We start from the raw sequence: 21,918 nt of genomic DNA on the forward strand, positions 1-21,918 counted from the left end.
CTGGGACTTTGAACTTTTATCACGAGTTATCGGTGTACATGTTTGTCGTCGCCCTGGTTAATAAGCTACGTCAATTTTTTTGGCGCAAATTTCAAAACGCCCAGGGTCCGTCTGGCTCAAGTGACGGAAGATCAGGCTTATATAAGGTTTTTGATTTGTCGTTAAAGTCCTTTTTCGGGTTTGGTAGCAAACATCAACCTGTTGATCATGAGGAATCTGCTACACTGCTACAGTCTTCTACCTTTTATTTGATATGCCGAAAGAGACCATTGTTTGGAGCTTCAGTTGACTGTATAGTGCCACACTATACACAACAGTTTTCAAAAGTAAATTCACATAACACTCGTGTAATAAAATGATAGCCTTTATTCAATATGGTCCAGTGCGAAAGTGCACAGTGTCTCCTAATTCTGTGATAAAAAGTGCAAAATAGCTGTGCAAAAATATATACAATCCTTAGTAGTTCCTCACACCATAATTTCATTGCAATGATTCAATCTATTGCCTGCTTCGTTTATACAAAATGAGTGTGTACATTCTTAAAATTGCACCTGAAAATTCACATACTCGTATTCATTGCTTTCATCTGAACGAATGGCTAAATTTTGAGAAATAGAAAAATAGCTGGCCTGTTTACTCTCCTCAAAGTACACATGGGATAGTCCAAATTTACACCGTCCCTTTACTGCACGTGGAACAGTCCGATGGTATAAGAAATGCATGCCCAGATTTCTACACCATGGATGTCCCTTCAAACCTTATCAACGCTTCAATTTTTCTTGGGCCAGAAATTGTTAAAATTTATAATCTCCATCCTCCAAATTATGTACACTCCTTACAAATCTATATAGACTTTCCTATCTACAATTCTACATATTATCTAGATATCTATTGTGGAATAAAAAAGTTTAACTCAGTATTAAAAGACAAAAATAGTAAGAACCTCACAATGCATTAAAACGGACACAAATCTAAATGTCACAAACTCAAAGTCAAAGTAAAATTGATACAAAACCCTTTGATACAGGAACACACATAGGAGTGCAACATTGGTGGGCGGGTTGTACTGCATAGTATCACATTTCTGGCTTCAACATTGTATTCCTGCCAACACAGCATTCTGGAGCTGGCTTATAAAAGTGTAAAATACTGTCAAACTGATACTGCATAGCGTATAGCCTAGAAAGTGATTCCCTTTGCCCTTCCTGTTTTAAAATGATAATGTTGTGCTTTAAAGCTCAAACTTGCTGAACACAATTCCAGTTGCAAAGTGAGTCATTAAACTCTATAAAAAAGCTAGATATCTGGGTCTGACTCTGAAATCAAGAGGATTCCGTGTTCCAGTTCCTGAAAGTTTCATCCTCCACGAAAATGTGGAAATGTTGTGTCTTTACTTCTTCAAACCAACATCATCAACATTTGTTCTATAATAGACACATCTTACTGACACAGCAGTTTTGCAAAGTGAGATTTTATAGCTATGAACTTGAAGAAAATTGGCAGCAGTCCTGGATGGATTTTTTGTGGCACATTTTTTGTAGCTTCCATCATCATATGTTAATCTTGTGGTTGCCGTGTTAACAACCTTATTTTGCAGTTGCCATGTTAAAATGTTTAGTTTGCAGTTGCCATGGTGTCATGTTTATTTTGCAGTTGCCATGGAAAAATGTTTAGTTTGCAGTTGCCATGGTGTCATGTTTATTTTGCAGTTGCCATGGAAAAATGTTTAGTTTGCAGTTGCCATGGTAACATGTTTATTTTGTGGTTGCCAAGGCGACATGTTTACTTGGCGATCATGGCCTCCTGTTTCTTGGCGACCTCGGCCTCGATGTGCGCGATGCGTTTGCCGATGTTCTCCCTCCTGAGCTGCAGGGTGGCCAGCTGCTGCTGGGACCGCTCCAGGTGGGTGGGGGGCGCCGCGCCTGGGGGGAAAGTACAGGATGGTCAGAACTGAAAAGACAGTGATCTGTAACTGTATACAGACATAACCCTGGCTACTGAAAAAACATCAACACATCAAAACTACAGCTACTTTCTTGTAATCAACTACATTTCCACACGTAACATTCTAAATATAACATGGGGAAAAAATGCGAACCAATCAACAGTTTAGACATGGACAGACAAATGAACCTTATAGAACTCTGCATCCAATCCATCCCAGCACACACTGATTACAAAATCAGAGAAATTACAAACTTTACTGATACCAAAAAAGTACAGACAACTTTGTATGACCACCTACAAGTACAGTGAAACTTTTATATGGATTGAATTAGATGATTCAAGGCAAAACCAACCAACAAACTAACATACCCGACATGGCCCTGTCGATGCCTGAGCTGAGCTCCTGCTCAGACTTGACCACCTGGGTCAGCTCGGCGGTCAGGGTGTCCAGCTTGCCCTGCAGGTCGTTCACCTGTGACCTGAGGAGGTCCCTGTGGCTGCGGAGAGCTGCAGGAGCTGCAGCGGGTTTGGAGGGTCTGTGGAAAAAAGGGTGAAAAACTGTCAAGCAAACGTACAAACAAACAAACAATCAAACAAACAGTGCTGGCAACTAGGTGCTGTAAAAATTGCAAAGAGCAAAAAATTCACACCACAATTAGTTTTAAATCTTAGGTAGCACTGTATAAAATCAGATGTCATTCTAGAAGATGTCATACTATACTTGATTGCAAAGTTTTTAAATTATCTTAATGACAAGTTGTCTGCAGCTTTATGCTGTAGTTTAAAGTCAATAAGTGGTCAATGTTTATATTTCAAACTTGCTGGGGAGAGGAATTATTTCCAGATGAAATGTATAAAGAGCAGTATGGTGTTTCCTTAGATGAATTCCTGTAACTCTTGAAAGGCAAATCTGTACTCTACAATCTGAAGATGAAGATCTAGGAAACCCTGAAGTCTTAAGATCCTACAAGCCCCCTCACCTGTCCTGAGGTTCTTGCGGCTCCTTCTTGCCTCGGAGTTGTCTCAGCTTGGCTGCGATGACGTCCGTAGCCGGCCCTGACCGGTTCTGACTGGTCAGCGCGCCGCGGAGCTGGGAGTTGCCGGTGAAGTCCTGGTAGTTTGCCATCCGCTCAGACACGTGCTGCAAGGTAAGAGGGAAATAGATTTTTATAATGATTTCAACGTTTTGTAACGTTTGACTCTAATTCAGTTTGTTGACTGCCATGGTTAGATTGTGTTGTGTTTGCAATAAATCATTCATATACATAATATATGTATAGATGATTCATAGCTTGACAAAATGCTCTCTTATTAGAACAAGAAGATTATAAGTACTGCAATAAGAATAATTGAAACTTTTTGCTTCCCACCCCCCAAAAACAGGTCCAAATCCATGTGTGTGCAGATGACATCCTTAAAAAGAAGCCTGGGACCATAACTGGACAGCTTACAACTTTCTAGTACACCTACACATAATACTGAAATTCAAGTTTTCCTCCAAGCCCTCTGTTTTCAACTTGACCTCTTTCTAAATTTTATTAAAAATGTCTGAGAACCCCATAACTAATTTGTTTTGTCCCTACCTATGAAAACAAATTAGTTATGGGATTCTCAGACTTTTGTAAGGAAAAGTTAACATGAAGTAACATTGAAGCTTTCCTCAAGCCCTCTGTTTTCATCTGGAACTCTTTCTAAATGTTTCTTAAAATGTCTGAAAAACTAATTTGTTTTGTCCCTACCTGTGAGGAGAACTCGGCCTCAACCGGCGCGGTGACCTTGGTGTTGATGAGTTCGCTCATGACGTGGCCGCGCCTCTCGGACGTCGTGCTGTGGCGGAACGCCGCCTCCAGCGCAGTCCTGCCATTGGCCGGCCTCCCACCAATCAGGGCGGAGCTGGTGTTGGAGGAGCGGGAGCGGGCGAAGAACATGTCCTGGCAGCACAGCTTGATGGCCTGGGCAGGAATATTCACATCTACTGTCACTGACATCACACCCAGTGTCATGAAATGCTAAGATGTTAGGTAAATCTAAGATAAATATTGGAGCCCAAATGAGGCAAGTGTATCAAAAGGGCCAAATTGAATGTGAACAGAATTTTGAACAACAGGACTTGAAGTTCAAGTTGAACCGATATTTGCTCATAATAGTTTAGGCCACAGAAATAACAAGACATCTTCTTGACCTTATATTTAGAACCCCAGGCCATTTAGCATTGGGTCTTCTAAACTGGGCATGTGTCTTATACAGGCATACCATCAGGTACAGCAGTTATGTTTTAGATGTCTTGATATGTTTCTGATGATCAGTAACTCTATGACACAGATTAAGGTACTGACCTTGTAGAACTCCCTCAGGAAGTAGGGGTTGTTGTCATCGGCCAGGTCGTTGACCTTGATGTGTGCCAGACAGTGGAGCAGAACCACCACAAACTCACCCACGGACTCCATACGCTCCTGGGGGTCAGGGGTCAGAACAGAAGGGGTTAACACTACCATACTGATCAGGTTACTAGCTAATAATCATCAACAGACTTGATACGCTCCTGGGAGGGGAGCAGAACACTGGTCAACACTACCATACTGATCAGGCTACTTACTAAGAACCACCACAAACTCACCCACAGACCCCATGCGCTCCTGGTGTGTGTGTGTGTGGATAGAACAGGTTAGCACTACTGATCAGGTACAGGCACAATGACAACCACAACAACATTGACACCATATGCTTCTAAAAGTCAGGATTTTAACAAAGAGAAGATTTCAGTTGTGGACACAGATAGCAAAAAAACACAGTAACAGATTGGGCGCAGCCCAGACTGTGTGGATCTTTTCAATTTTTTGAAGCCCAATCTATCATATCAGAAAAACCTACAGCAGATCTGAAATGTGTCATGGTCAGTCTGTCGGTCACTATTGACCATGGTATCATCCTAATTCACATCAGCCCCACAGTATTTGCAGTGGCTTAACAGTTCTATTCAAGAATAGCAGTTAATGTTGTCAGTGGTCATATTTGTATCCCATTCTTTGTTGTTTGCATGTATAGTTGTAGAAGACCTTACGGAAGTCGCTGTACTTTTGTTGTGTCAATAAAGATTTCCTATAAATCAGTATCCCACCTTCCGGATGAAGAGGATCTTCTTGGCGTGCTGGTACAGGAAGGAGTGGCGGAACGCGTTCCTCTCGTAGTCGTTGGGCGGCAAGTTGGACGCCAGCAGCAGGGTGACCTCCGGCGACCCAAGATGGCGGCTGAGCAGCTGGGTGATGAAGACGCCGAAGCGGTAGACGACAAAGTGGCTCGGCGTGAGGTCGTTGATGTCGACCGCCATGAGGTCGCCGGAGCACAGCCACTGGGCGTCCTTGATGTCCAGGTACGGGCGGTCGGTCTTCGCACCTGGGGGATATGTCAAAGGGCGAGGGTTAAAGATGTAAGAGACTGCACTTAGCCAATGAATAACTTCCCTTAACAGGCTTTTCTGGGCTTGTTTCATGGTAATAAGTTGCAAGACTAAATGGCTTTCATAGTCAACCAGTGTTGCCAAGTGGACCTTCTGCTAACTCTTTCAGAAATCTTTTTCTCTTGTTTGGCTGATTTCTACCATTCTCACAGCCACCAAACGAATCTGGCAGAGACATTACATAATTTGCTCTCTTCCTTTTTCTGCCTGTAATGCCAGCTTTTCTCAAAAGCCTTTTTTTGGAGTCAAGGTACTAGCACCACAAGACTTGCCAATGGTGTTGCCAAGTATCCCCATCACCCTACTATACAAACCAATTTAACAAACATGCACAATCCTTGTGTACAATGATAGTTTCCTCAAAAGCCCTTTGTTTTTGTTAATGTATGCATCAAGTTATTTGCCCCATGCCTTACCGATGACGTTGCCCCCCGGCAGACTGTTCTTCAGCATGTCCTCTATCTCCGTGATGTGCTGGAACAGCGGCGACCTCACCAGCAGCTCCATGAAGTCCTGCTCCTGGGGCGACCCCGCCGCGAACGGCAGCTTCAGGTCACCCGGGGCAACCACAGGGCCTGCTGGGATAGCCGGGGCCGACCCCTGACCCTCCTGGTCAAGGGCGTTTGGCGTTGAAGGTCGCAGCATCTGGTTGTTGGTTCTTTCAAACTCCTTCGCACCTGGAGGGGGGACGGTGAAGTTTGATGTTAACAGTCTGGATGACTAATTATTCTGGGAACTGCAGCCAGAAGCAGAAGCACACAGCTTCAGGGTATATGATTTCAAGTCAAGTGAGAAGTAAGACTACCACAATGACCCTGTCCATTGACGGGAGCTAAGGAAGCTCGCAGCGAATCGGACTAAGTGGAAGGGACTGAAGGAAGACTGAATGCGGCTGCAGGATGTTTCAACTACTGCAGCAGCAGAAAACAGTGGACTACTATTGACCCCCTTCCCCCTTCACAATCCATCCACACACATCCCCACTCTCTACCTACCTTCCACACTGATTCTGTTCACTGGCCCTCCTGACATTCTCATACTCATCCCTTCCATCCTCCAATCTGTCATCTGCCCCTCTCCTTCCCCTCCTCCTACCTTCCCCTCCCCTGCCTTCCCCTCCCCCTACCTTCCACACTGATCCTGTTCAGCTGCCCCCCTCCCCCTACCTTCCCCTCCCCTCCCCCTACCTTCCACACTGATCCTGTTGAGCTGCTCATTGCCCCCTCCCCTCCCCCTACCTTCCCCTCCCCTGCCTTCCCCTCCCCCTACCTTCCACACTGATCCTGTTGAGCTGCCCCCCTCCCCCTACCTTCCCCTCCCCTCCCCCTACCTTCCACACAGATCCTGTTCAGCTGCCCCCCTCCCCCTACCTTGCACACTGAGCCTGTTCAGCTGCCCCCCTCCCCCTACCTTCCACACTTATCCTGTTGAGCTGCCCCCCTCCCCACCCCTACCTTCCACACTTATCCTGTTGAGCTGCCCCCCTCCCCCTACCTTCCACACTTATCCTGTTCAGCTGCCCCCCTCCCCCTACCTTCCACACTTATCCTGTTGAGCTGCCCCCCTCCCCACCCCTACCTTCCACACTGATCCTGTTGAGCTGCCCCCCTCCCCCTACCTTCCACACTGATCCTGTTGAGCTGCTCGTTGGCTCTCCTCTCCTCCTCGTACTCCTCCTTCTTCCCCTCCTCCTCGATCATGGCCAGCTGAGCCTGTCGCTTCTTCTCGCGGCGAGCCTCCAGCTTTGCCTGAGGACAGGAGGAGACGTGAGGGTGAGACATAAGGTGTCAAAATGAAACAAACCTCAAGTGACATTCATCTATGTACAAGATGTTCTGTCAATGAATAAACTGAATGTTGGTCAGATATTAATACTGTACGTTATAAAACAACCTTATCTTACATTTGTAACTTAAGAATTTCTGCATGATGCTGTGATATTCAACTTATAGACTTAAGACTTTGCCACATAGTTTTGGACTGTAGCTGATTTACCTTGAGAGCGGCCTTGCTTCTCTCCTGGTCCTTCTGCATCGCCTCATTCAGCTTCAGCATGTTCTCCTCATGCTCACGCAGGAGTTTCTAAACAAAACAAACAGGCATTTAGATTAAACAGCTAAGTATTCATAGTAACAATATCAGCTGTTGTCTTACGTTGATTAAGTCTTTTAGCTGCATTACATTTACATCTCTAGTGTCCACCAGCCCTGTGAAGAAATGGTTTGTGGGTAAAACTAAGTTGTCTCAATTCCTGCTTCTACAAATAAAAACCAATTTCAACATTAGTGCAGCATTAAAACAAAAGGCTTCTTCACAAAAAATGATTCTGAATCAGCCCGACTATATTATACACTGTCTATTTTCTACTTATTGTGACTCCAGATTCTGCTAAAACCCAACTAAACTATAGCTAGAGTGTGCTCTCTAAACACCCTTGACTAAAACTGCACCAAAGCAGCACAACAACACTGTCAGTAATATTCTCTTTAGCATCTGTGTGACCACAAACACCTGGGCTATTATGTTGAAGCAGCACAGATACCACTTTTCCTTGTCCTCTACAGTTGTGAGACTAATAAACTACATGCTGAATCCAGCTTAATACACTGAAGCAGCCGAGATACACAATTGCTCATCTTTACATCTCTGTGAAAAAACACCACATCAAAACAGAGTTATTAAACTGAAGCAGCCTTACTATACTTTTCTCTGCTCTCTACACTTGTGATGGAGAAACATCCTTGGCTGAAACCGGGTTATTACACTGAATCAGCCCCACTATACTTTTCTCTGCTCTCTACACGAGTGCCCCAAACACCAGACTGAAACCGGGTTATTAATTTCTCTTTTCTCTACACTTGTGATGGAGAAACACCCTTGGCTGAAAACGGATTATTGCACTGAATCAGCCCTACTATACTTATTTCTCTCTCTACACATGTGAAAAAAACACCAGGCTGAAGCCGGGTTATTACGCTGAAGCAGCCCAGACTCATGAGCGCGTCCAGCCGGGCCTTCAGCATGGGTCGTGCCGGGCCCTGCGCCGTCCCCATGGCCTGGGTCAACGACCTGTACTCAGCAAGAATCCGCTGGCAATGGGTGGGAAACAGTGGTTAAATCCGTGATGTTAGCAATAAAATCAGCCAAACATATACAGCACCTGAAATAAACTTTAAGGTGTCATTCACTGTATGGACTTGAAAATTAAGTGTAACAGTTAATGTAACAGTTACATGATACAACAAGCCATTAGTGTTTGAATAAAGCCATTCCTGCACAGTGACTGTAAAGCTTGTTTTTCTTATACATGTAGTATAAGGAAAATGAAAGAAAACATTGTTACAGAGGTTTGTAGCTTATACAATGTAGTTTGGAAGTAAAAAAGCTTCAAACTCAGATTGTTAAAGGTCACAAACCAAAGAATTCACTAAAATTGTACCCACAGATCACTACAAACTGTCTATTTTCATAGTTTCTCTGAATGTGTTATTCATCTGTTTCTCAGTTCTATCTGTGTCTTCAGGTGTCCGTTTTACCTCCTTCTCGTCCTCAGTGACGTTCATCTGCTCGACCTCCTTCCTCTTCTGTTTCTCTCGCTCCTCCAGCTGAGCCTTCGCTCTCTTCTCTCGCTCAGCTAACCTCTCCTTCTCCCTCTTCTCATCCCTCTTTCTCTCCTCCTCAATCTCCTGCTCAAGGGCACTGCAGGGAGGACAGGTAAATCAGGTGTTCAAAACCCTCAGGTATAACCCTAACCCTATTGTAACCCTAACACTAACACTCATCTCTCTTTCTCTCCTCCTCAATCTCCTGCTCAAGGGCACTGCAGGGAGGACAGGGAAATCAGGTGTTAAAAACCCTCAGGTATAACCCTACCATAAGCCTAACCATTACCAAAACCCTAACCCTCCTTGAATCTTAATCTCCTCCTCAAGGGCACTGCAGGGGAGGACAAGGAAATCTACATCTTAATCACTTTTAAGTCAATTGTCTTAAGGCAAACTTTAAGTACAATATCTGCCATGATATGAAAGAAGAGATCTTCATTTGCCCAAAATTGTGCAGCTGAATTTTTTCTTAAAAGATGGAGTAGCTTGACGGTAAACAAAGTAAGACAATGCTAACGTTTGTAGAAATTATGGATGTTGTGATTCGTGTGACAGCATTACCAGCCCTTGATGTACAAAACCAACGTATCAAAAACAAACCATTTTCAGTTAATGTCTTTGATGTGTTTATAACCGATTTTCTACCCTTTGGCTACTCACCTGACTTGTTCCCTGAGTTTCTTCTTCCTGTCCTCCTCCTTCCTCCTCTTCTCCTCCTTGATCCTCTCCATCTCCTGGTTCAGCTCCTTCATCTTCGTCTCCCGGAAGTCTCGCGCCGCTTCCGCCGCCTTCTCCGCGTCTTGGGCGTACTCCTCAATAAGGGCAGCCTGGGGAGAAGATGGGTCATTAGGACAGGAACCTACAAACTGTAACTTAGAATATACAAGAAACAGTGTTATGTCAAGTTTAAGGGATAGAAAAGAGAACTTTAACTTAGACCACAGAGCAAATAACCTTATGGCGAGTTTAAGTGCACATAACAAGCGTTTAACCATTGTTGTATTTCTTAAATTGTTGTACAGTTAGTAGATTTTGTCATATGGACTGCACGAGATCTACAAAGACTATTGGGGAACATAACAAGTATGAAGTAACAGTGTGAATGGGAGTCAATACAATGGACTTAAAACGCTGTTGGACATGTTTGAGGGAGGAGGACCTAGCTGGTTACCAGAGTCATTACTCCTTTAACGTTTTTAGGAAGAAGACTGACCTGTTCTGGTGAGAGGTTCTTCATGGCATCGGCAAGCTCCTTGAGCTGTTTCTCGCGCAGCTCCAGGCGTGCATGGGCGTGGTCGATCTGCAGGGCCGGCAGCACATCCTTCTCAGCCTCCGCAAGCAGCGCCGATGTACGCTTGTCAAAGTCTGACAGCTGTTTCTGTGTAGGATATGGGAGAAGATGGCATCAGTCAAGGGTTTGAAAGAGGACTGCATCAGCATTTTGTATTAACACCATCATCTATAAGCTAAAGGGCATTTCTTCTTCTCATGCAGACTTTTTAGAACCTATTTCTTGGGTCACAAAAGACAACAAAGTTTCAGGCAAGAGACTGACAGTTCCAATAAGATCCCATATGCAAAAATCCATCATACATCAGGCAGGAAATCAGAACTCCACTTTGCCAGTGTTTTACACTTAACAATATCTTGAATGTGCTATACGCTACTTTTACCCAGCAATAAACCGTGTATAATACATGTACAGCTACCTTGTGTGCCTGCTGCAACTCTGCCTTCCTTTTGGCCAGTTCTGGGGCCGTCAGGGAGCCGGCGTTGGTCACTAATTCTAGCAGCTCCTGGGGACAACAACAGGATAATGCAGCATCTGATTCATCTCAAAGACATACATGTATAAGTCTTATTAGTAAGTATTGTTCTGTCTTGTTAGCCCCTGGGATACTTGGACTATGTATATCAACAACTCAAAGCATTGCCAAGCAGAATGACTCAACAGCGCCTCCTACCTGCTCCTGTTGGGACACCAGCCTGTCCCTTTCCTCTCTGCAGCCTCTCCTCTCTGCAGCCTTTGCTTCCCACTATGTATATAACAACTAACAGCAAGAAGAGTGCTTATCCCTGACTCAACAGCGCCCCCTACCTGCTCCTGTTGGGACACCAGCCTGTCCCTCTCCTGTCCCCTCCTCTCCGCAGCCTGTGCTCGTGCCGCTGCCTTTGCAGCCTCTGCTTCCCACTATGTATATAACAACTAACAGCGCCCCCTACCTGTTCCTGTTGGGACACCAGCCTGTCCCTCTCCTGCCCCCTCCTCTCTGCGGCCTGTGCTCGTGACGCTGCCTTTGCTTCCTGCTATGTATATAACAACAGCGCCCCCTACCTGCTCCTGTTGGGACACCAGCCTGTCCTTCTCCTGCCCCCTCCTCTCTGCGGCCTGTGCTCGTGACGCTGCCTTTGCTTCCTGCTATGTATATAACAACAGCGCCCCCTACCTGTTCCTGTTGGGACACCAGCCTGTCCCTCTCCTGCCCCCTCCTCTCTGTGGCCTGTGCCGTCGCTGCTGCCCTTGCTTTCCACTATGTATATAACAACTAACAGCGCCCCCTACCTGCTCCTGTTGGGACACCAGCCTGTCCCTCTCCTGGCCCCTCCTCTCTGCGGCCTGAGCTCGTGCCGCTGCCTTTGCCGCCTCTGCTTCCCGTCTCTGCTGCTCGTCCAGACGGACTGTCTCCTTCAGGTGGCGCTGCTTCAGCACGCGGTAGATGATGTTCTCCGCCTTCTTACCGTCCTGACCTTGGATGGAGTCCACCAAGGTCGACTTCTCGTGGTCCAGGAGCTGGGGAGGCAAGTAGGTAATCGGCATCAGAATACAATAAGTCATTTCCTTGGCTTATTGTTAAGTACATAAAGATACAAGTAGGTACACTAGATTTTCTTGGTTCAATTTTAAGTATGAACCAAGTATTTTAAGTATACTTAAAATTGAACCTTTAGCAAGATAACATGAAAACAGATCTGTGGGAGGAAAATTCAAATATGACTATATCAACACTTCTGAAACTAAGCACCCCTCTAAGACCCCCCTGTGAGACCCCCTGTAAGACCCCCCTCCTTCGTACCTGCTGAGTAGCCAGGTTCTCCCTGTCCTGTTGCTGCTGCATCAGGACCTGTCCCATCTCAGCCTGGTGTTTCTCTCCCCCCTGTAATACCCCCCTAAGACCCCCCCTAAGCCCCCCTGTGAGACCCCCCCGTAAGACCCCCCTCCTCCGTACCTGCTGAGTAGCCAGGTTCTCCCTGTCCTGTTGCTGCTGCATCAGCACCTGTCCCATCTCAGCCTGGTGCTTCTCTCCCCCCTTAGTTCTGAGACCCCCCTGTAAGACCCCCTCTAAGACCCCCCTCCGTACCTGCTGAGTAGCCAGGTTCTCCCTGTCCTGTTGCTGCTGCATCAGGACCTGTCCCATCTCAGCCTGGTGCTTCTCTCCCCCCTTAGTTCTGAGACCCCCCTGTAAGACCCCCTCTAAGACCCCCCTCCTCCGTACCTGCTGAGTAGCCAGGTTCTCCCTGTCCTGTTGCTGCTGCATCAGCACCTGTCCCATCTCAGCCTGGTGCTTCTCTCCCCCCTTAGTTCTGAGACCCCCCTGTAAGACCCCCTCTAAGACCCCCCTCCGTACCTGCTGAGTAGCCAGGTTCTCCCTGTCCTGTTGCTGCTGCATCAGGACCTGTCCCATCTCAGCCTGGTGTTTCTCGGCCAGCTGAGCCGCCTTCTGTCGTTTCCTCTCCTCCAGCTTCTTTGCCAGGGTGTTCTTCTGACGCTCTTTCTCCTGAGGAAAGATCAAAGGAACCTTGAAACTCTAAGTAGAAAGTTATGTTTGCACACGATACTTGCTTCTGTAAGTTTCAATAGAATTTTGAATCTCCATACATTTTGCTAGCACCTCTAGCTCCTCTGATAGCCACCTGCAGAGTAGACTGGCAACCAACCCTATCAAAACGTTCGGCCTTTGCTATTGAGTTGTTGATTATTTCGGGTAACTGCCTCCTTGTAAATTAGTATATGATCATCTGTGAGTCTAAGTTTATTTCCTGCTTAACAAAAATGGTTGAAGACATATCTAAGCCACCTTGACCATATCACCACATGCAACATCCAATTGCCAGCCCATCTCAGGTTGAACACCAAAGGGATGACGGCAACCGTGGCTACAATATTTAAGCTGGGACCTGGCTGTTTACAAACCAGATAAGATCAGCTGCATACCTCTTATCCAAGAACTAGAACCTGCACTCGTCTTATTTATACAGTATCTTTAAGCCAATGAGAGGAGAAAGCTTGCCTTGACTTCAGGAACACAAATTGCTGAAAGCATGACTTGAGATTCGTAAAATTTCTGTGTCACAACAAAGTGAGGCTGTTTTGACTTGCAAAGCAGATGAACACCTCATATAATCTTGCAGATCAGCTTCAAGACTAAGAGACAAGAGCTACAGGAGCTTGTTGGAGCAAAGCCACCCTGCCTACATCACCATCTACTGTCCAACCTGCCACATGTCTGCTAACAGTTGAAGCAGACCAGACGCCTCTCCATGGGACGGCTTAGGGAGGGGTTTAGTTCAGATATGATTAGGAAGAAACATTTAATCTTACGAACGACATTAAACAAACATTGACTCTGTCCATAAATTGATATTTTTGGGCAAAAGTTTAAAGATTTATTTTTGTTTCCATTTCTAGGTGATCATCATCATCTACTGGTTTCTGCATCTGCAGTCGTTGAAACGTCCTGCAGCTGCAGTTTTTCTTCATCATCCATATCACTGTTGGTAATAAATGAAAGATTATAGAGCTCCATTTAAAAATGTTGAGCAGTCTAGTCTGTTGATGGAATATAATCCTGACCTTGTCCATGTTCTCTGTAACCTTCTCCATCTCCTGTTCATGAGCCGCCAGCATCTGTTTCACCTGGTCCTCAGTCAGGTTCTGTTCCTTCTTCTTCAGTACCAGGTCACGCTCAAACTGGGCCTTCTGTTGGTCTAGGAGCTGTAAATATAAACAAACAAACAGGTAAACAAACAGAACAGGCATCTGTTTCACCTGATCCTCAGGCAGGTTCTGTTCGTTCTTCTTTAGTAACAGGTCCGGCTCAAACTGGGCCTTCTGCTGGTCCAGGAGCTGTGCACAACGTAGTAAGCACTTACCTGCAAAAGGAATAAAGCCAGCAAAGTTGGACCTGACCTGATGTTTCAATACTACTTTCTTTAAGTCACAGTCAAAACTGTCCAAGAGGACCACTCAGGGATCGATTAAATCAGGTCTATGTGGACAGGTGGTCACTGTAGACAGGATTCTTAATGATTGTGTCATTGGAAAAAAAAATCATCGAAGGGACCAGCAAAAAGTGTTACATTGGCCAGGTGGTCCTTATGCAGAGGTGGTCCCTTGTACAGGTTTGACTGTATATCAGTGGCCAGGTGGTCCTTATACAGAGGTGGTCACTTGTACAGGTTTGACTATACATGCAAACAAAGAAACAAATCAAGGTAAAATTCAACCTGACATGATGTTTCAATACTCTTTTCTTTTTAAAGCTTTTTCGAATCCATGGACAAGACATGTTAAGGACAGGGGAACATCCAGCCGAGTTCCTCACCAGTTTCTTCTGCTCCTCCATCTGCGTCTCCACGGCCACGCTGCTGTTCTCCAGCTCCCGGTCCAGCTGGCGGCTGGCCTCCCGGTCCTCCTGCCGCTGCCTCGTCTCCAGCGCAGCCTGCTCAGACACCTGGGGATGGCATTGGTTCTGTTAAGGTAGGGCTTTGTGTAACTCTGCAATTGTATCTGTATCTGCATTCTATATAGTCGGTATAACCGCTATTTGGCAGACACACCAGCTTTGCATGTATGTTTTGCACATCCAATTGTAAGTGTTGTTTAAAGCTATCTAGTGAGGATGCTCCTTGGAGGCAGGGACTTCCACTCTACGACAATTCTAGGGTAAAAATACAATTTTTTAAACACATCATGCAGGGGGTCCCTGACACAGAGGTGGGCAGCAGTCAGCTTCCACGCAGCTCTGTCCAACGGGCCGCGCACTTTGATGTAACTACGATGTATGTTACTTAATATATCCTAAATAAACAAACAAACAAACAAACCAACCTGCTGTTGGTGCAGTGCCTCCACGGCCTGGCCGGCCACCGCGTCTGCGCCCGTCTTCTCCTTGATCTGGTCGATCGCGTCGGACGCCTCCGCCAGCCCTCGCGCCGCCTGCACAGGTGGGTCAGAGGTTAGAAATGCCATACATACTAGTGCTTGTTCAAGTGTAAGGAAATGGTCCAACTACTCAAACATCTGCTAGAGTAGTTCAAGACTATTCTTGGCATGAGAAATACATTTTTTGTACTCTTGTTAAACTTAAATGAGATGTACAAAAAATCTCTCTATATATATATAAAATGTGTGTATTATGCATATATCCTGAGTGGTCTATATTTCTGTTCATAAACCACCGTCATCAACAGCAGGTGAGAAGAAACGTTAGGATTTTAGTTTTGTTTAGGTTATCTCAAAAACAAAACAACAAACAAACAACCAGTGCAAGGAGAACACCACATGATCTGTGCAGGTTAGAGTTAGGCGATGTGCACAAACTGCCGCTGCTACGTCCACTTCAACTCTCCTTGTGGGGGTGAAGGAAATGTTAGAGTTATTGATCAGAAACCTGATCCGATTGATTAGGGTGTTAGACCATTAGTGCTTCCATCCCGGGGTAACTTAAGGTCGTTGTCATGACAACAGGCCTACCTTGTCTGCGTCCTTGAGGGGATCCTATAGGTCAGCATGAGGAGGAAAACAGCGTGTTTACTACTGCATGGTAACTATGGTAACTATGGTAATTATGGAGGGATTATTGAACTATTGGCAGCATTAGCTGTACCAAAATAAAGCATCTGCGATGTGGTGAGCTTCTCTGGTTAACATATCAAAATTAGGCATGTTTGGCTTCCATTGATAGATGAAATGATTCATTAGTCAATATCTAAGACTGAATTATAGTAACAGACTGATATACTTAAGTGGCGCTTTTCTGGATTAAAAGAATCCTAACTAAGCATCTGAAATATACGAGGATCACTTAGCAGGCAACGGATGTAAAAAGATAAAGATTCTAAGATCAGAATGGAACAACATTTTACTACACGTTCCTAACTTGGCATCTCTGGAAACCAGAGTCAACGCTGGGCAATATGTACACTACAATAAGTACTCAATATCTATCTACCCATTATTTATTTAAGTATTGCTTATACTCTGTTATTATAGTTCACTTTGCTATGATGGGAATCAGACAGTTCTTTACCACTGTTCTTAACTATTCCTGCCATAATGTACAGTAAGTTAAAGTAAAGTGTGAATTTACCTGAGCCTTGCTGATGGTGTCCAGCTCGTTAGCGACGGCCGTCTCCTTGGCCAGCTCCTCCCGGTGACGTTTCCTGGCGGCCAGCTTGGCCTGGAGTTTGTCTTTCTGCTCGTCCAGCGAGTCCTGGAACCTTTGCTCGACCAGCCCGGCCTGCTGCATGTACCGCGCAACTACCTGGGCCTTCTCTTCTTCTGTCAGCTCAGAGCTGGACAGCATGTCCTGGGGAGGGGGGAACATACAGGTTAGAGTTACATGTACCGGGCAACAACCTGGGACATACGGGTTAGAGTTACATGTACCGGGCAACAATTGGGCTTTCTCTTCTTCTGTCAGCTCAGAGCTGGACAGCATATCCTGGGGTGGGGATGAAACGTATTGGGTTAGGGTTACATGTACTGAGCAACTACCTGGGCCTTCTCCTCTTCTGTCCTAGGGTGGGGATGAAACGTATTGGGTTAGGGTTACATGTACTGTACACTTGTGGGTAGATCTGTTACATGAGCTAATAGAGTAAACATTTCATGACCTGTCCTGCTGCATGTTGTATAATTATTACTGCACTGCCAGTGGAGTACGTTATGACAGTAGCAGAAACTAACAAAGTAATGCATTGGAACAGTCTGGCAAGACCGGTAATATACAATGTACAAGCTTGAAAAATAAATTTCCATCATATTGATCTGGCTACAGTATAACGTACAAGCAGGGTTGCCCCAAATTCTGAGGATATTGCAAATTGGACAGAAGCTATCAATCCCCATTTCTACCCATGACAGGGTGAACTCACGTCGAGGGTCTCCATGTGTTTTCTGCGCTGGTCCTCGGCGTCCAGTTCATCGATAACCGCCATCAGAGCCTCCTCCTCCTTCTGGTCATCTGCATCCTGTTGGGCCTGGTGAGCTGCAGACACAACGGGAGAGGTTTGGTTTCTTTGTTTTCATAAAAAATATGTGGAAATACAGTATAGCCTTCTCCTCCTTCTGGTCATCTACATCTTGTTGGACTTGGAAAGCTGCAGACATGACACCACGTGTCAGGATGGCTGACCAAGAATATCACCAACTCAACAGTAAACTACACAACTTTAATGTCCAGTAAACAGGTCTACGGATATATGTCCTTCCAGCAGTGTTCTATCTTTCAGACTGCCCAAGACCTCACCTCCCCCTGCTGTCTTATCATATCTCATCTGAGTAAGTGGGCCAAAGCAAGTCGATGATAGTGATCCCATCACAACATGTTCATGTTTACATTCTCTTCATACAACAGCAGTGACGTTTAACCTTCTCCCTGCTGGGGTAGCCTTCTGGCACAAAGTTTGCATTGGTTATGGTGTTAGGCAGCAGGGAGAAGGTTAATGTGAAACTTTTAATTCATATTGATTTTGTTATAATTTGATTGATAACATATATAAGGGAGGCCTTTATATAAGCACTTAGCTTTCAGCCTTCCCTGTACTTCACTGTTATTTTTTCAATTGTAAATGTATCTATCTTTTGTTCTTTAAGTGTGAAATAAATAGACAAATAAATAAATTAAAAAAAAATACTACTGAGACCAGAAATTCAATACTTTTAACAAACCAATTTCATCAGGATTCTAAGAAGAATATGGACAATTTCAGGGTAATAAGTTAGTCAGGCAACCGGACAGATTTTGGAAATGGTCACACGTTTCAGGTACCATCAACTACCTTTGATGAAAAAGTACCTTTGATCCACTACCTCAGATGAAAACCTTTGAAACTTTAAGACCCAAACCCGAGATTTCCCCCGTACCTTCCAGGATGAGCCTTTCCTCCTCTGAGCCCTGCTCCACCCCCTCGGGGATCTCCGGCCCCTCCGCTCGGCTCCGCGTGCGACGCTGTCGCTGTCTCTGCCGCATCCGGTCCTTCATGTTCGACTTCTGGCCGCGCTGGGCTGCCGACTGCTGCATTGGGGGATGGCAAGGTCAGGGTCAAGGGTGTTCAGGTCAAGAGTGTTCAAGTCAAGGGTGGTCAGGTCAAGAGTGTTCAAGTCAAGGGTGGTCAGGTCAAGGGTGGTCAGGTCTAGGGTGTTCAGCATAAAAGCTTCATGAAAGGATATCTTAAAAATGTTCAATCACTCCTAGTGTACTGTGGTCTACTGGTTAGCAAGCCTTCTTCTGGTCTGATCTAACCATCATGGTTTTGAAGCCCTTTTGCAGTAAAACTCATTGATTGATGGAATACACCTGTAAGCAGGGTTTCATATCAGATGCTCCCTTTACCATCTAGCATTCAGAAAAGAGAACACATTAAGAACCAGGTGTTCATGCCTTCTCTGAGCATCTATTTTTCGGTTAGGAGAGTGCCACAAAAATGACACTTTCTTATTTTCATAATAACTTCATTCACCTTAAAATATAAAGCAAGTCTTAAGTTAGAAAGTGGGAGAAAGCAAAGTTTGGGTACCTTCTTCATGTCCTCCAGCAGCTTGTCCGTCTCAGCATCACTCCTGCCCATCTGCCTGTTCAGGGCGCGGATCCTCTCCTCCATCTCAGCATCAAGCTGAGCCTTCCGCCCGCTGGAGATCTCCTCCTGGGACGGGGATGAATTAATGAATGAATCCATCAATCATCCAATCAATAAATCTGTCAATCAATCAACCAATCAGTCAATCAAAATTAAGATGCATGCTGCACAACCTTCACTGCAAAATAACGTTTGTCTTTTGAAATCAGTAATTACATGAAAAACTGAATATTTCTGGAACAAAGTTTGACATCTTTACACAGTTAACACTTTTTGATGCAAACAAAGAACACAATATGGAAAGATGCAAACCCTTTTAAATGACGTATGACAGCTACTGCCAAGCCAAATGTAGAGTTTCCAAGGTGAACACCATAAAAGTTTAGAATAATTTTCAAGAAACTAAAAGTCAGTGCAGGACGACATTCGACTTAAGAAATGACATCTCACCTGTTCCCTTGCGAGCTCCTCAGCGAAGGCCTTGTTCAGCTCAGCGATCAGCTGCTCCTGTTGTTTCCCCAGCAGCATCAGGTCCTGGTCCAGCTCATCATCAGATGGGAGACTGATGGCAGGGACTGTCTCATCCACGTCAACTCCCGCCTCCAGGGCTTCTGCTCTCTGTTTCCTACAGATGCAAGAGAGAAAAATCATCCATCCATCTAACTCATCAAATCCTGGCTCTATTCATCTCCAGATGAAATATTCATTGTTGCCCTGAGTCTCACCCACTCCCGCCTCCAGGGCTTCTGCTCTCTGCATCCTACAGATGCAGGTGAGAATGATGTTATCATATCTTATCACTGAGAAATCAATGAGAACCTGGTTCAGCTCATCTGAAGATGGTAGACCTACAGGTTCTACTCCTCATCTAACATCCACTCCTCCACCCAGAGCTTCTGCTCTCTGTATCCTTCAGGCAAAAATGAGGACAACATTATATATCTTATCACACAATAACTGACTGACTGAAGTAGTTTAGCTCTTCTGCAGATGTTACCCTGATGCTAGGACCATCTTATTTACACAATGTTTATCCACACCAGCCTTCAGAGTTACCTATCTATGTTTCCTATGCACCAATGGTGGTCAACTGGATCTTTGCCTCTCTGTTCTATTCCCGCACTAAGCTATCTTTGCTATACTTAAAAAAGGGGTGTCTTTAAAAAGAGACTTACTGCAGCAGAGCGCTCTTCCTGCGGACTCGCTCCTCCCGCAGCTCCTTACGAACCTTCTTCAGACGTTTCTGCTTCTCGCTCTCAAACTGCTCGTTTATCTTCTGGATCTGAGGAGACAAACACAGTTCAGAAAACAGCTGTAAACATTTCCCCAAACAAGATGGGAAACCAGCTCAGGAATGAATTCTATTGCACAGTTTAAAAAAAGTTTTGTTTTCAACTGTCTTCCCTTGAGCAGAGCTTGCTTGTAAAGTGCTACATCGAAGGAGCTTTGGACCATCCTACCTGAAACTACACCTTAACTACATAGAGAAGGGATAAGGAGACAAAATTTCCAGAGAATGTCCATCAGGCAAAGTTTGTGTGACCCAAGATTCAGTCTACCTTTTCAGCAGTCAAGAACCTAAGAATGACTCTACCTTCTGTGGAGAACTCAAGCATGGCTTTCTCCTTCTCTTTGTCAGTAGTAAACCTGGCTACATGTTGTGAGACAGAATAAAGAACTAATGGATTAGTTAAACATTAGACTTAACACAACTGGCACTGTGCGTACCTTCTGAGCGGACTCCAGCATGGCCTGCTCCCTCTCCTCGTCAGTGGAGCACCTGCGGAGCCGCTCCTTGAGCTCGGCCTGCACCTGCTGGATGGCCTTCTCCTTCTCCTGCTCCACCTGCTGGATCACCTGGTTGATGGCGGCGATCTCCTCCGCGCGGAGCTCGTCCTCCAGTTGCACAGCCTCCCGCGTGAACCGCTCTAGCAGGGTTCTGCAGGGGATGGGGAAATATTACATTCATTAGCTGTGTCAGGATGCAAACTGTGCATTCAAATTGGAGGACCTGACCAGTGCAATGGAGGATAGGAAAGGATGAAGGAAAAGGGCCATGAACAATCGTGAACTCGTCGCGACCAGATGATGATGATGATAGGAAATGCAGTTTTTGTATGAATCTACTGATCTGTTTACATTTCAAATCTATATGTAAGACATTAATCACAAATGTGTTACTCGTTGTTTATGTCATAAGGAAGGATGACACTGGTATAACCAAGCAACCTCCAGAATGAGCCGTGAACCGCTCAAGCAGGGTTCTGCAGGGGATGGGGAAAGGCATTATTTTGTATGAATAATGAATGAATAAAGTGATTTGTGGACAGTTGCAATCTACATGTAAGATGAATACAAAATGCACATTGGAGTGTTACGTTTTTAGCAGACTTCTTGTGCAGAAAAATGTGTTCCTCTTTGTTAATGTCATGAGGAAGGATCTTCTAGAATGAAACTCCAAGGATGACTCAGGTCTTAAAGATGATTGTCTGAAACTTTACAGAATGAGCACATAGCAAAACAATGTACCACAAAATGAACTAGTGTTTAGTCCCTTTGACTTGATATTTGATGATATCATTTCCTGAGAATGACATCAGGTTTTTTGTCTCTTCCACATCAGCCTTGTGAGGTCTAACGACGTACCTGGACTTCTCCTTTAGCTCTTCCTCAGACAGCTCGGGCTGCTGTTTCTGCTGGGTGACGGTCGTGGCCATGCCTGCTGTTCCAGCTGTACCTGGGACAGCGTGGGACAGCAGCTGGGTCTGCACGACCCCCGCTGTTGGCTGGGTCGGCACCACGGTCGACAGGCCCTCGACGGTCTCCACCTCTCCAATGGAGATGGACGGGCCAGCAAACTGGGGTTAAGTCATCGACTTAGTTAGCATCACAAGTCACTTCATATTTAATATCTTACTAGATATCGACCTGGAAATCTTTGTCAGTTAGAAACTGAAAATCATCCCTAAAAATTATCCCTTGTTTGGGATGAAAGACAAATGTTACTGGAATTGAAGGATGTTTTTAATGTTAATTTGTCATTTTCTA

At 45.2% G+C, this 21,918-nt stretch overlaps 1 protein-coding gene across 1 annotated transcript in view; it reads right to left on the bottom strand.

Annotated features, from left to right (window-relative positions):
• Nucleotides 1–348: 348 nt before the first annotated feature.
• The window catches only part of LOC136438294 (uncharacterized), a 130,734-nt gene continuing 109,164 nt past the window's right edge, over nt 349–21,918 (bottom strand). The window contains exons 153-179 of the mRNA XM_066433057.1: nt 21,517–21,728; nt 20,599–20,809; nt 20,046–20,152; nt 19,321–19,495; nt 18,811–18,936; nt 18,158–18,308; nt 17,167–17,279; nt 16,380–16,598; nt 15,764–15,787; nt 15,119–15,226; nt 14,613–14,741; nt 13,862–14,002; nt 12,084–12,785; nt 11,573–11,800; nt 10,719–10,805; nt 10,223–10,387; nt 9,670–9,836; nt 8,941–9,103; nt 7,400–7,486; nt 7,023–7,152; nt 5,821–6,081; nt 5,066–5,340; nt 4,284–4,400; nt 3,687–3,899; nt 2,928–3,088; nt 2,317–2,483; nt 349–1,922 (exon numbers count right to left, since the gene is read on the bottom strand). Coding sequence (XP_066289154.1) covers nt 1,783–1,922; nt 2,317–2,483; nt 2,928–3,088; nt 3,687–3,899; nt 4,284–4,400; nt 5,066–5,340; nt 5,821–6,081; nt 7,023–7,152; nt 7,400–7,486; nt 8,941–9,103; nt 9,670–9,836; nt 10,223–10,387; nt 10,719–10,805; nt 11,573–11,800; nt 12,084–12,785; nt 13,862–14,002; nt 14,613–14,741; nt 15,119–15,226; nt 15,764–15,787; nt 16,380–16,598; nt 17,167–17,279; nt 18,158–18,308; nt 18,811–18,936; nt 19,321–19,495; nt 20,046–20,152; nt 20,599–20,809; nt 21,517–21,728 — 4,779 coding nt within the window. The 3' untranslated portion in view covers nt 349–1,782. The remainder of the gene's footprint in view (nt 1,923–2,316; nt 2,484–2,927; nt 3,089–3,686; nt 3,900–4,283; nt 4,401–5,065; nt 5,341–5,820; nt 6,082–7,022; nt 7,153–7,399; nt 7,487–8,940; nt 9,104–9,669; nt 9,837–10,222; nt 10,388–10,718; nt 10,806–11,572; nt 11,801–12,083; nt 12,786–13,861; nt 14,003–14,612; nt 14,742–15,118; nt 15,227–15,763; nt 15,788–16,379; nt 16,599–17,166; nt 17,280–18,157; nt 18,309–18,810; nt 18,937–19,320; nt 19,496–20,045; nt 20,153–20,598; nt 20,810–21,516; nt 21,729–21,918) is intronic.

The sequence above is a fragment of the Branchiostoma lanceolatum genome, chromosome 7, assembly GCF_035083965.1.
Source record: "Branchiostoma lanceolatum isolate klBraLanc5 chromosome 7, klBraLanc5.hap2, whole genome shotgun sequence".
NCBI lineage: Eukaryota > Metazoa > Chordata > Leptocardii > Amphioxiformes > Branchiostomatidae > Branchiostoma > Branchiostoma lanceolatum.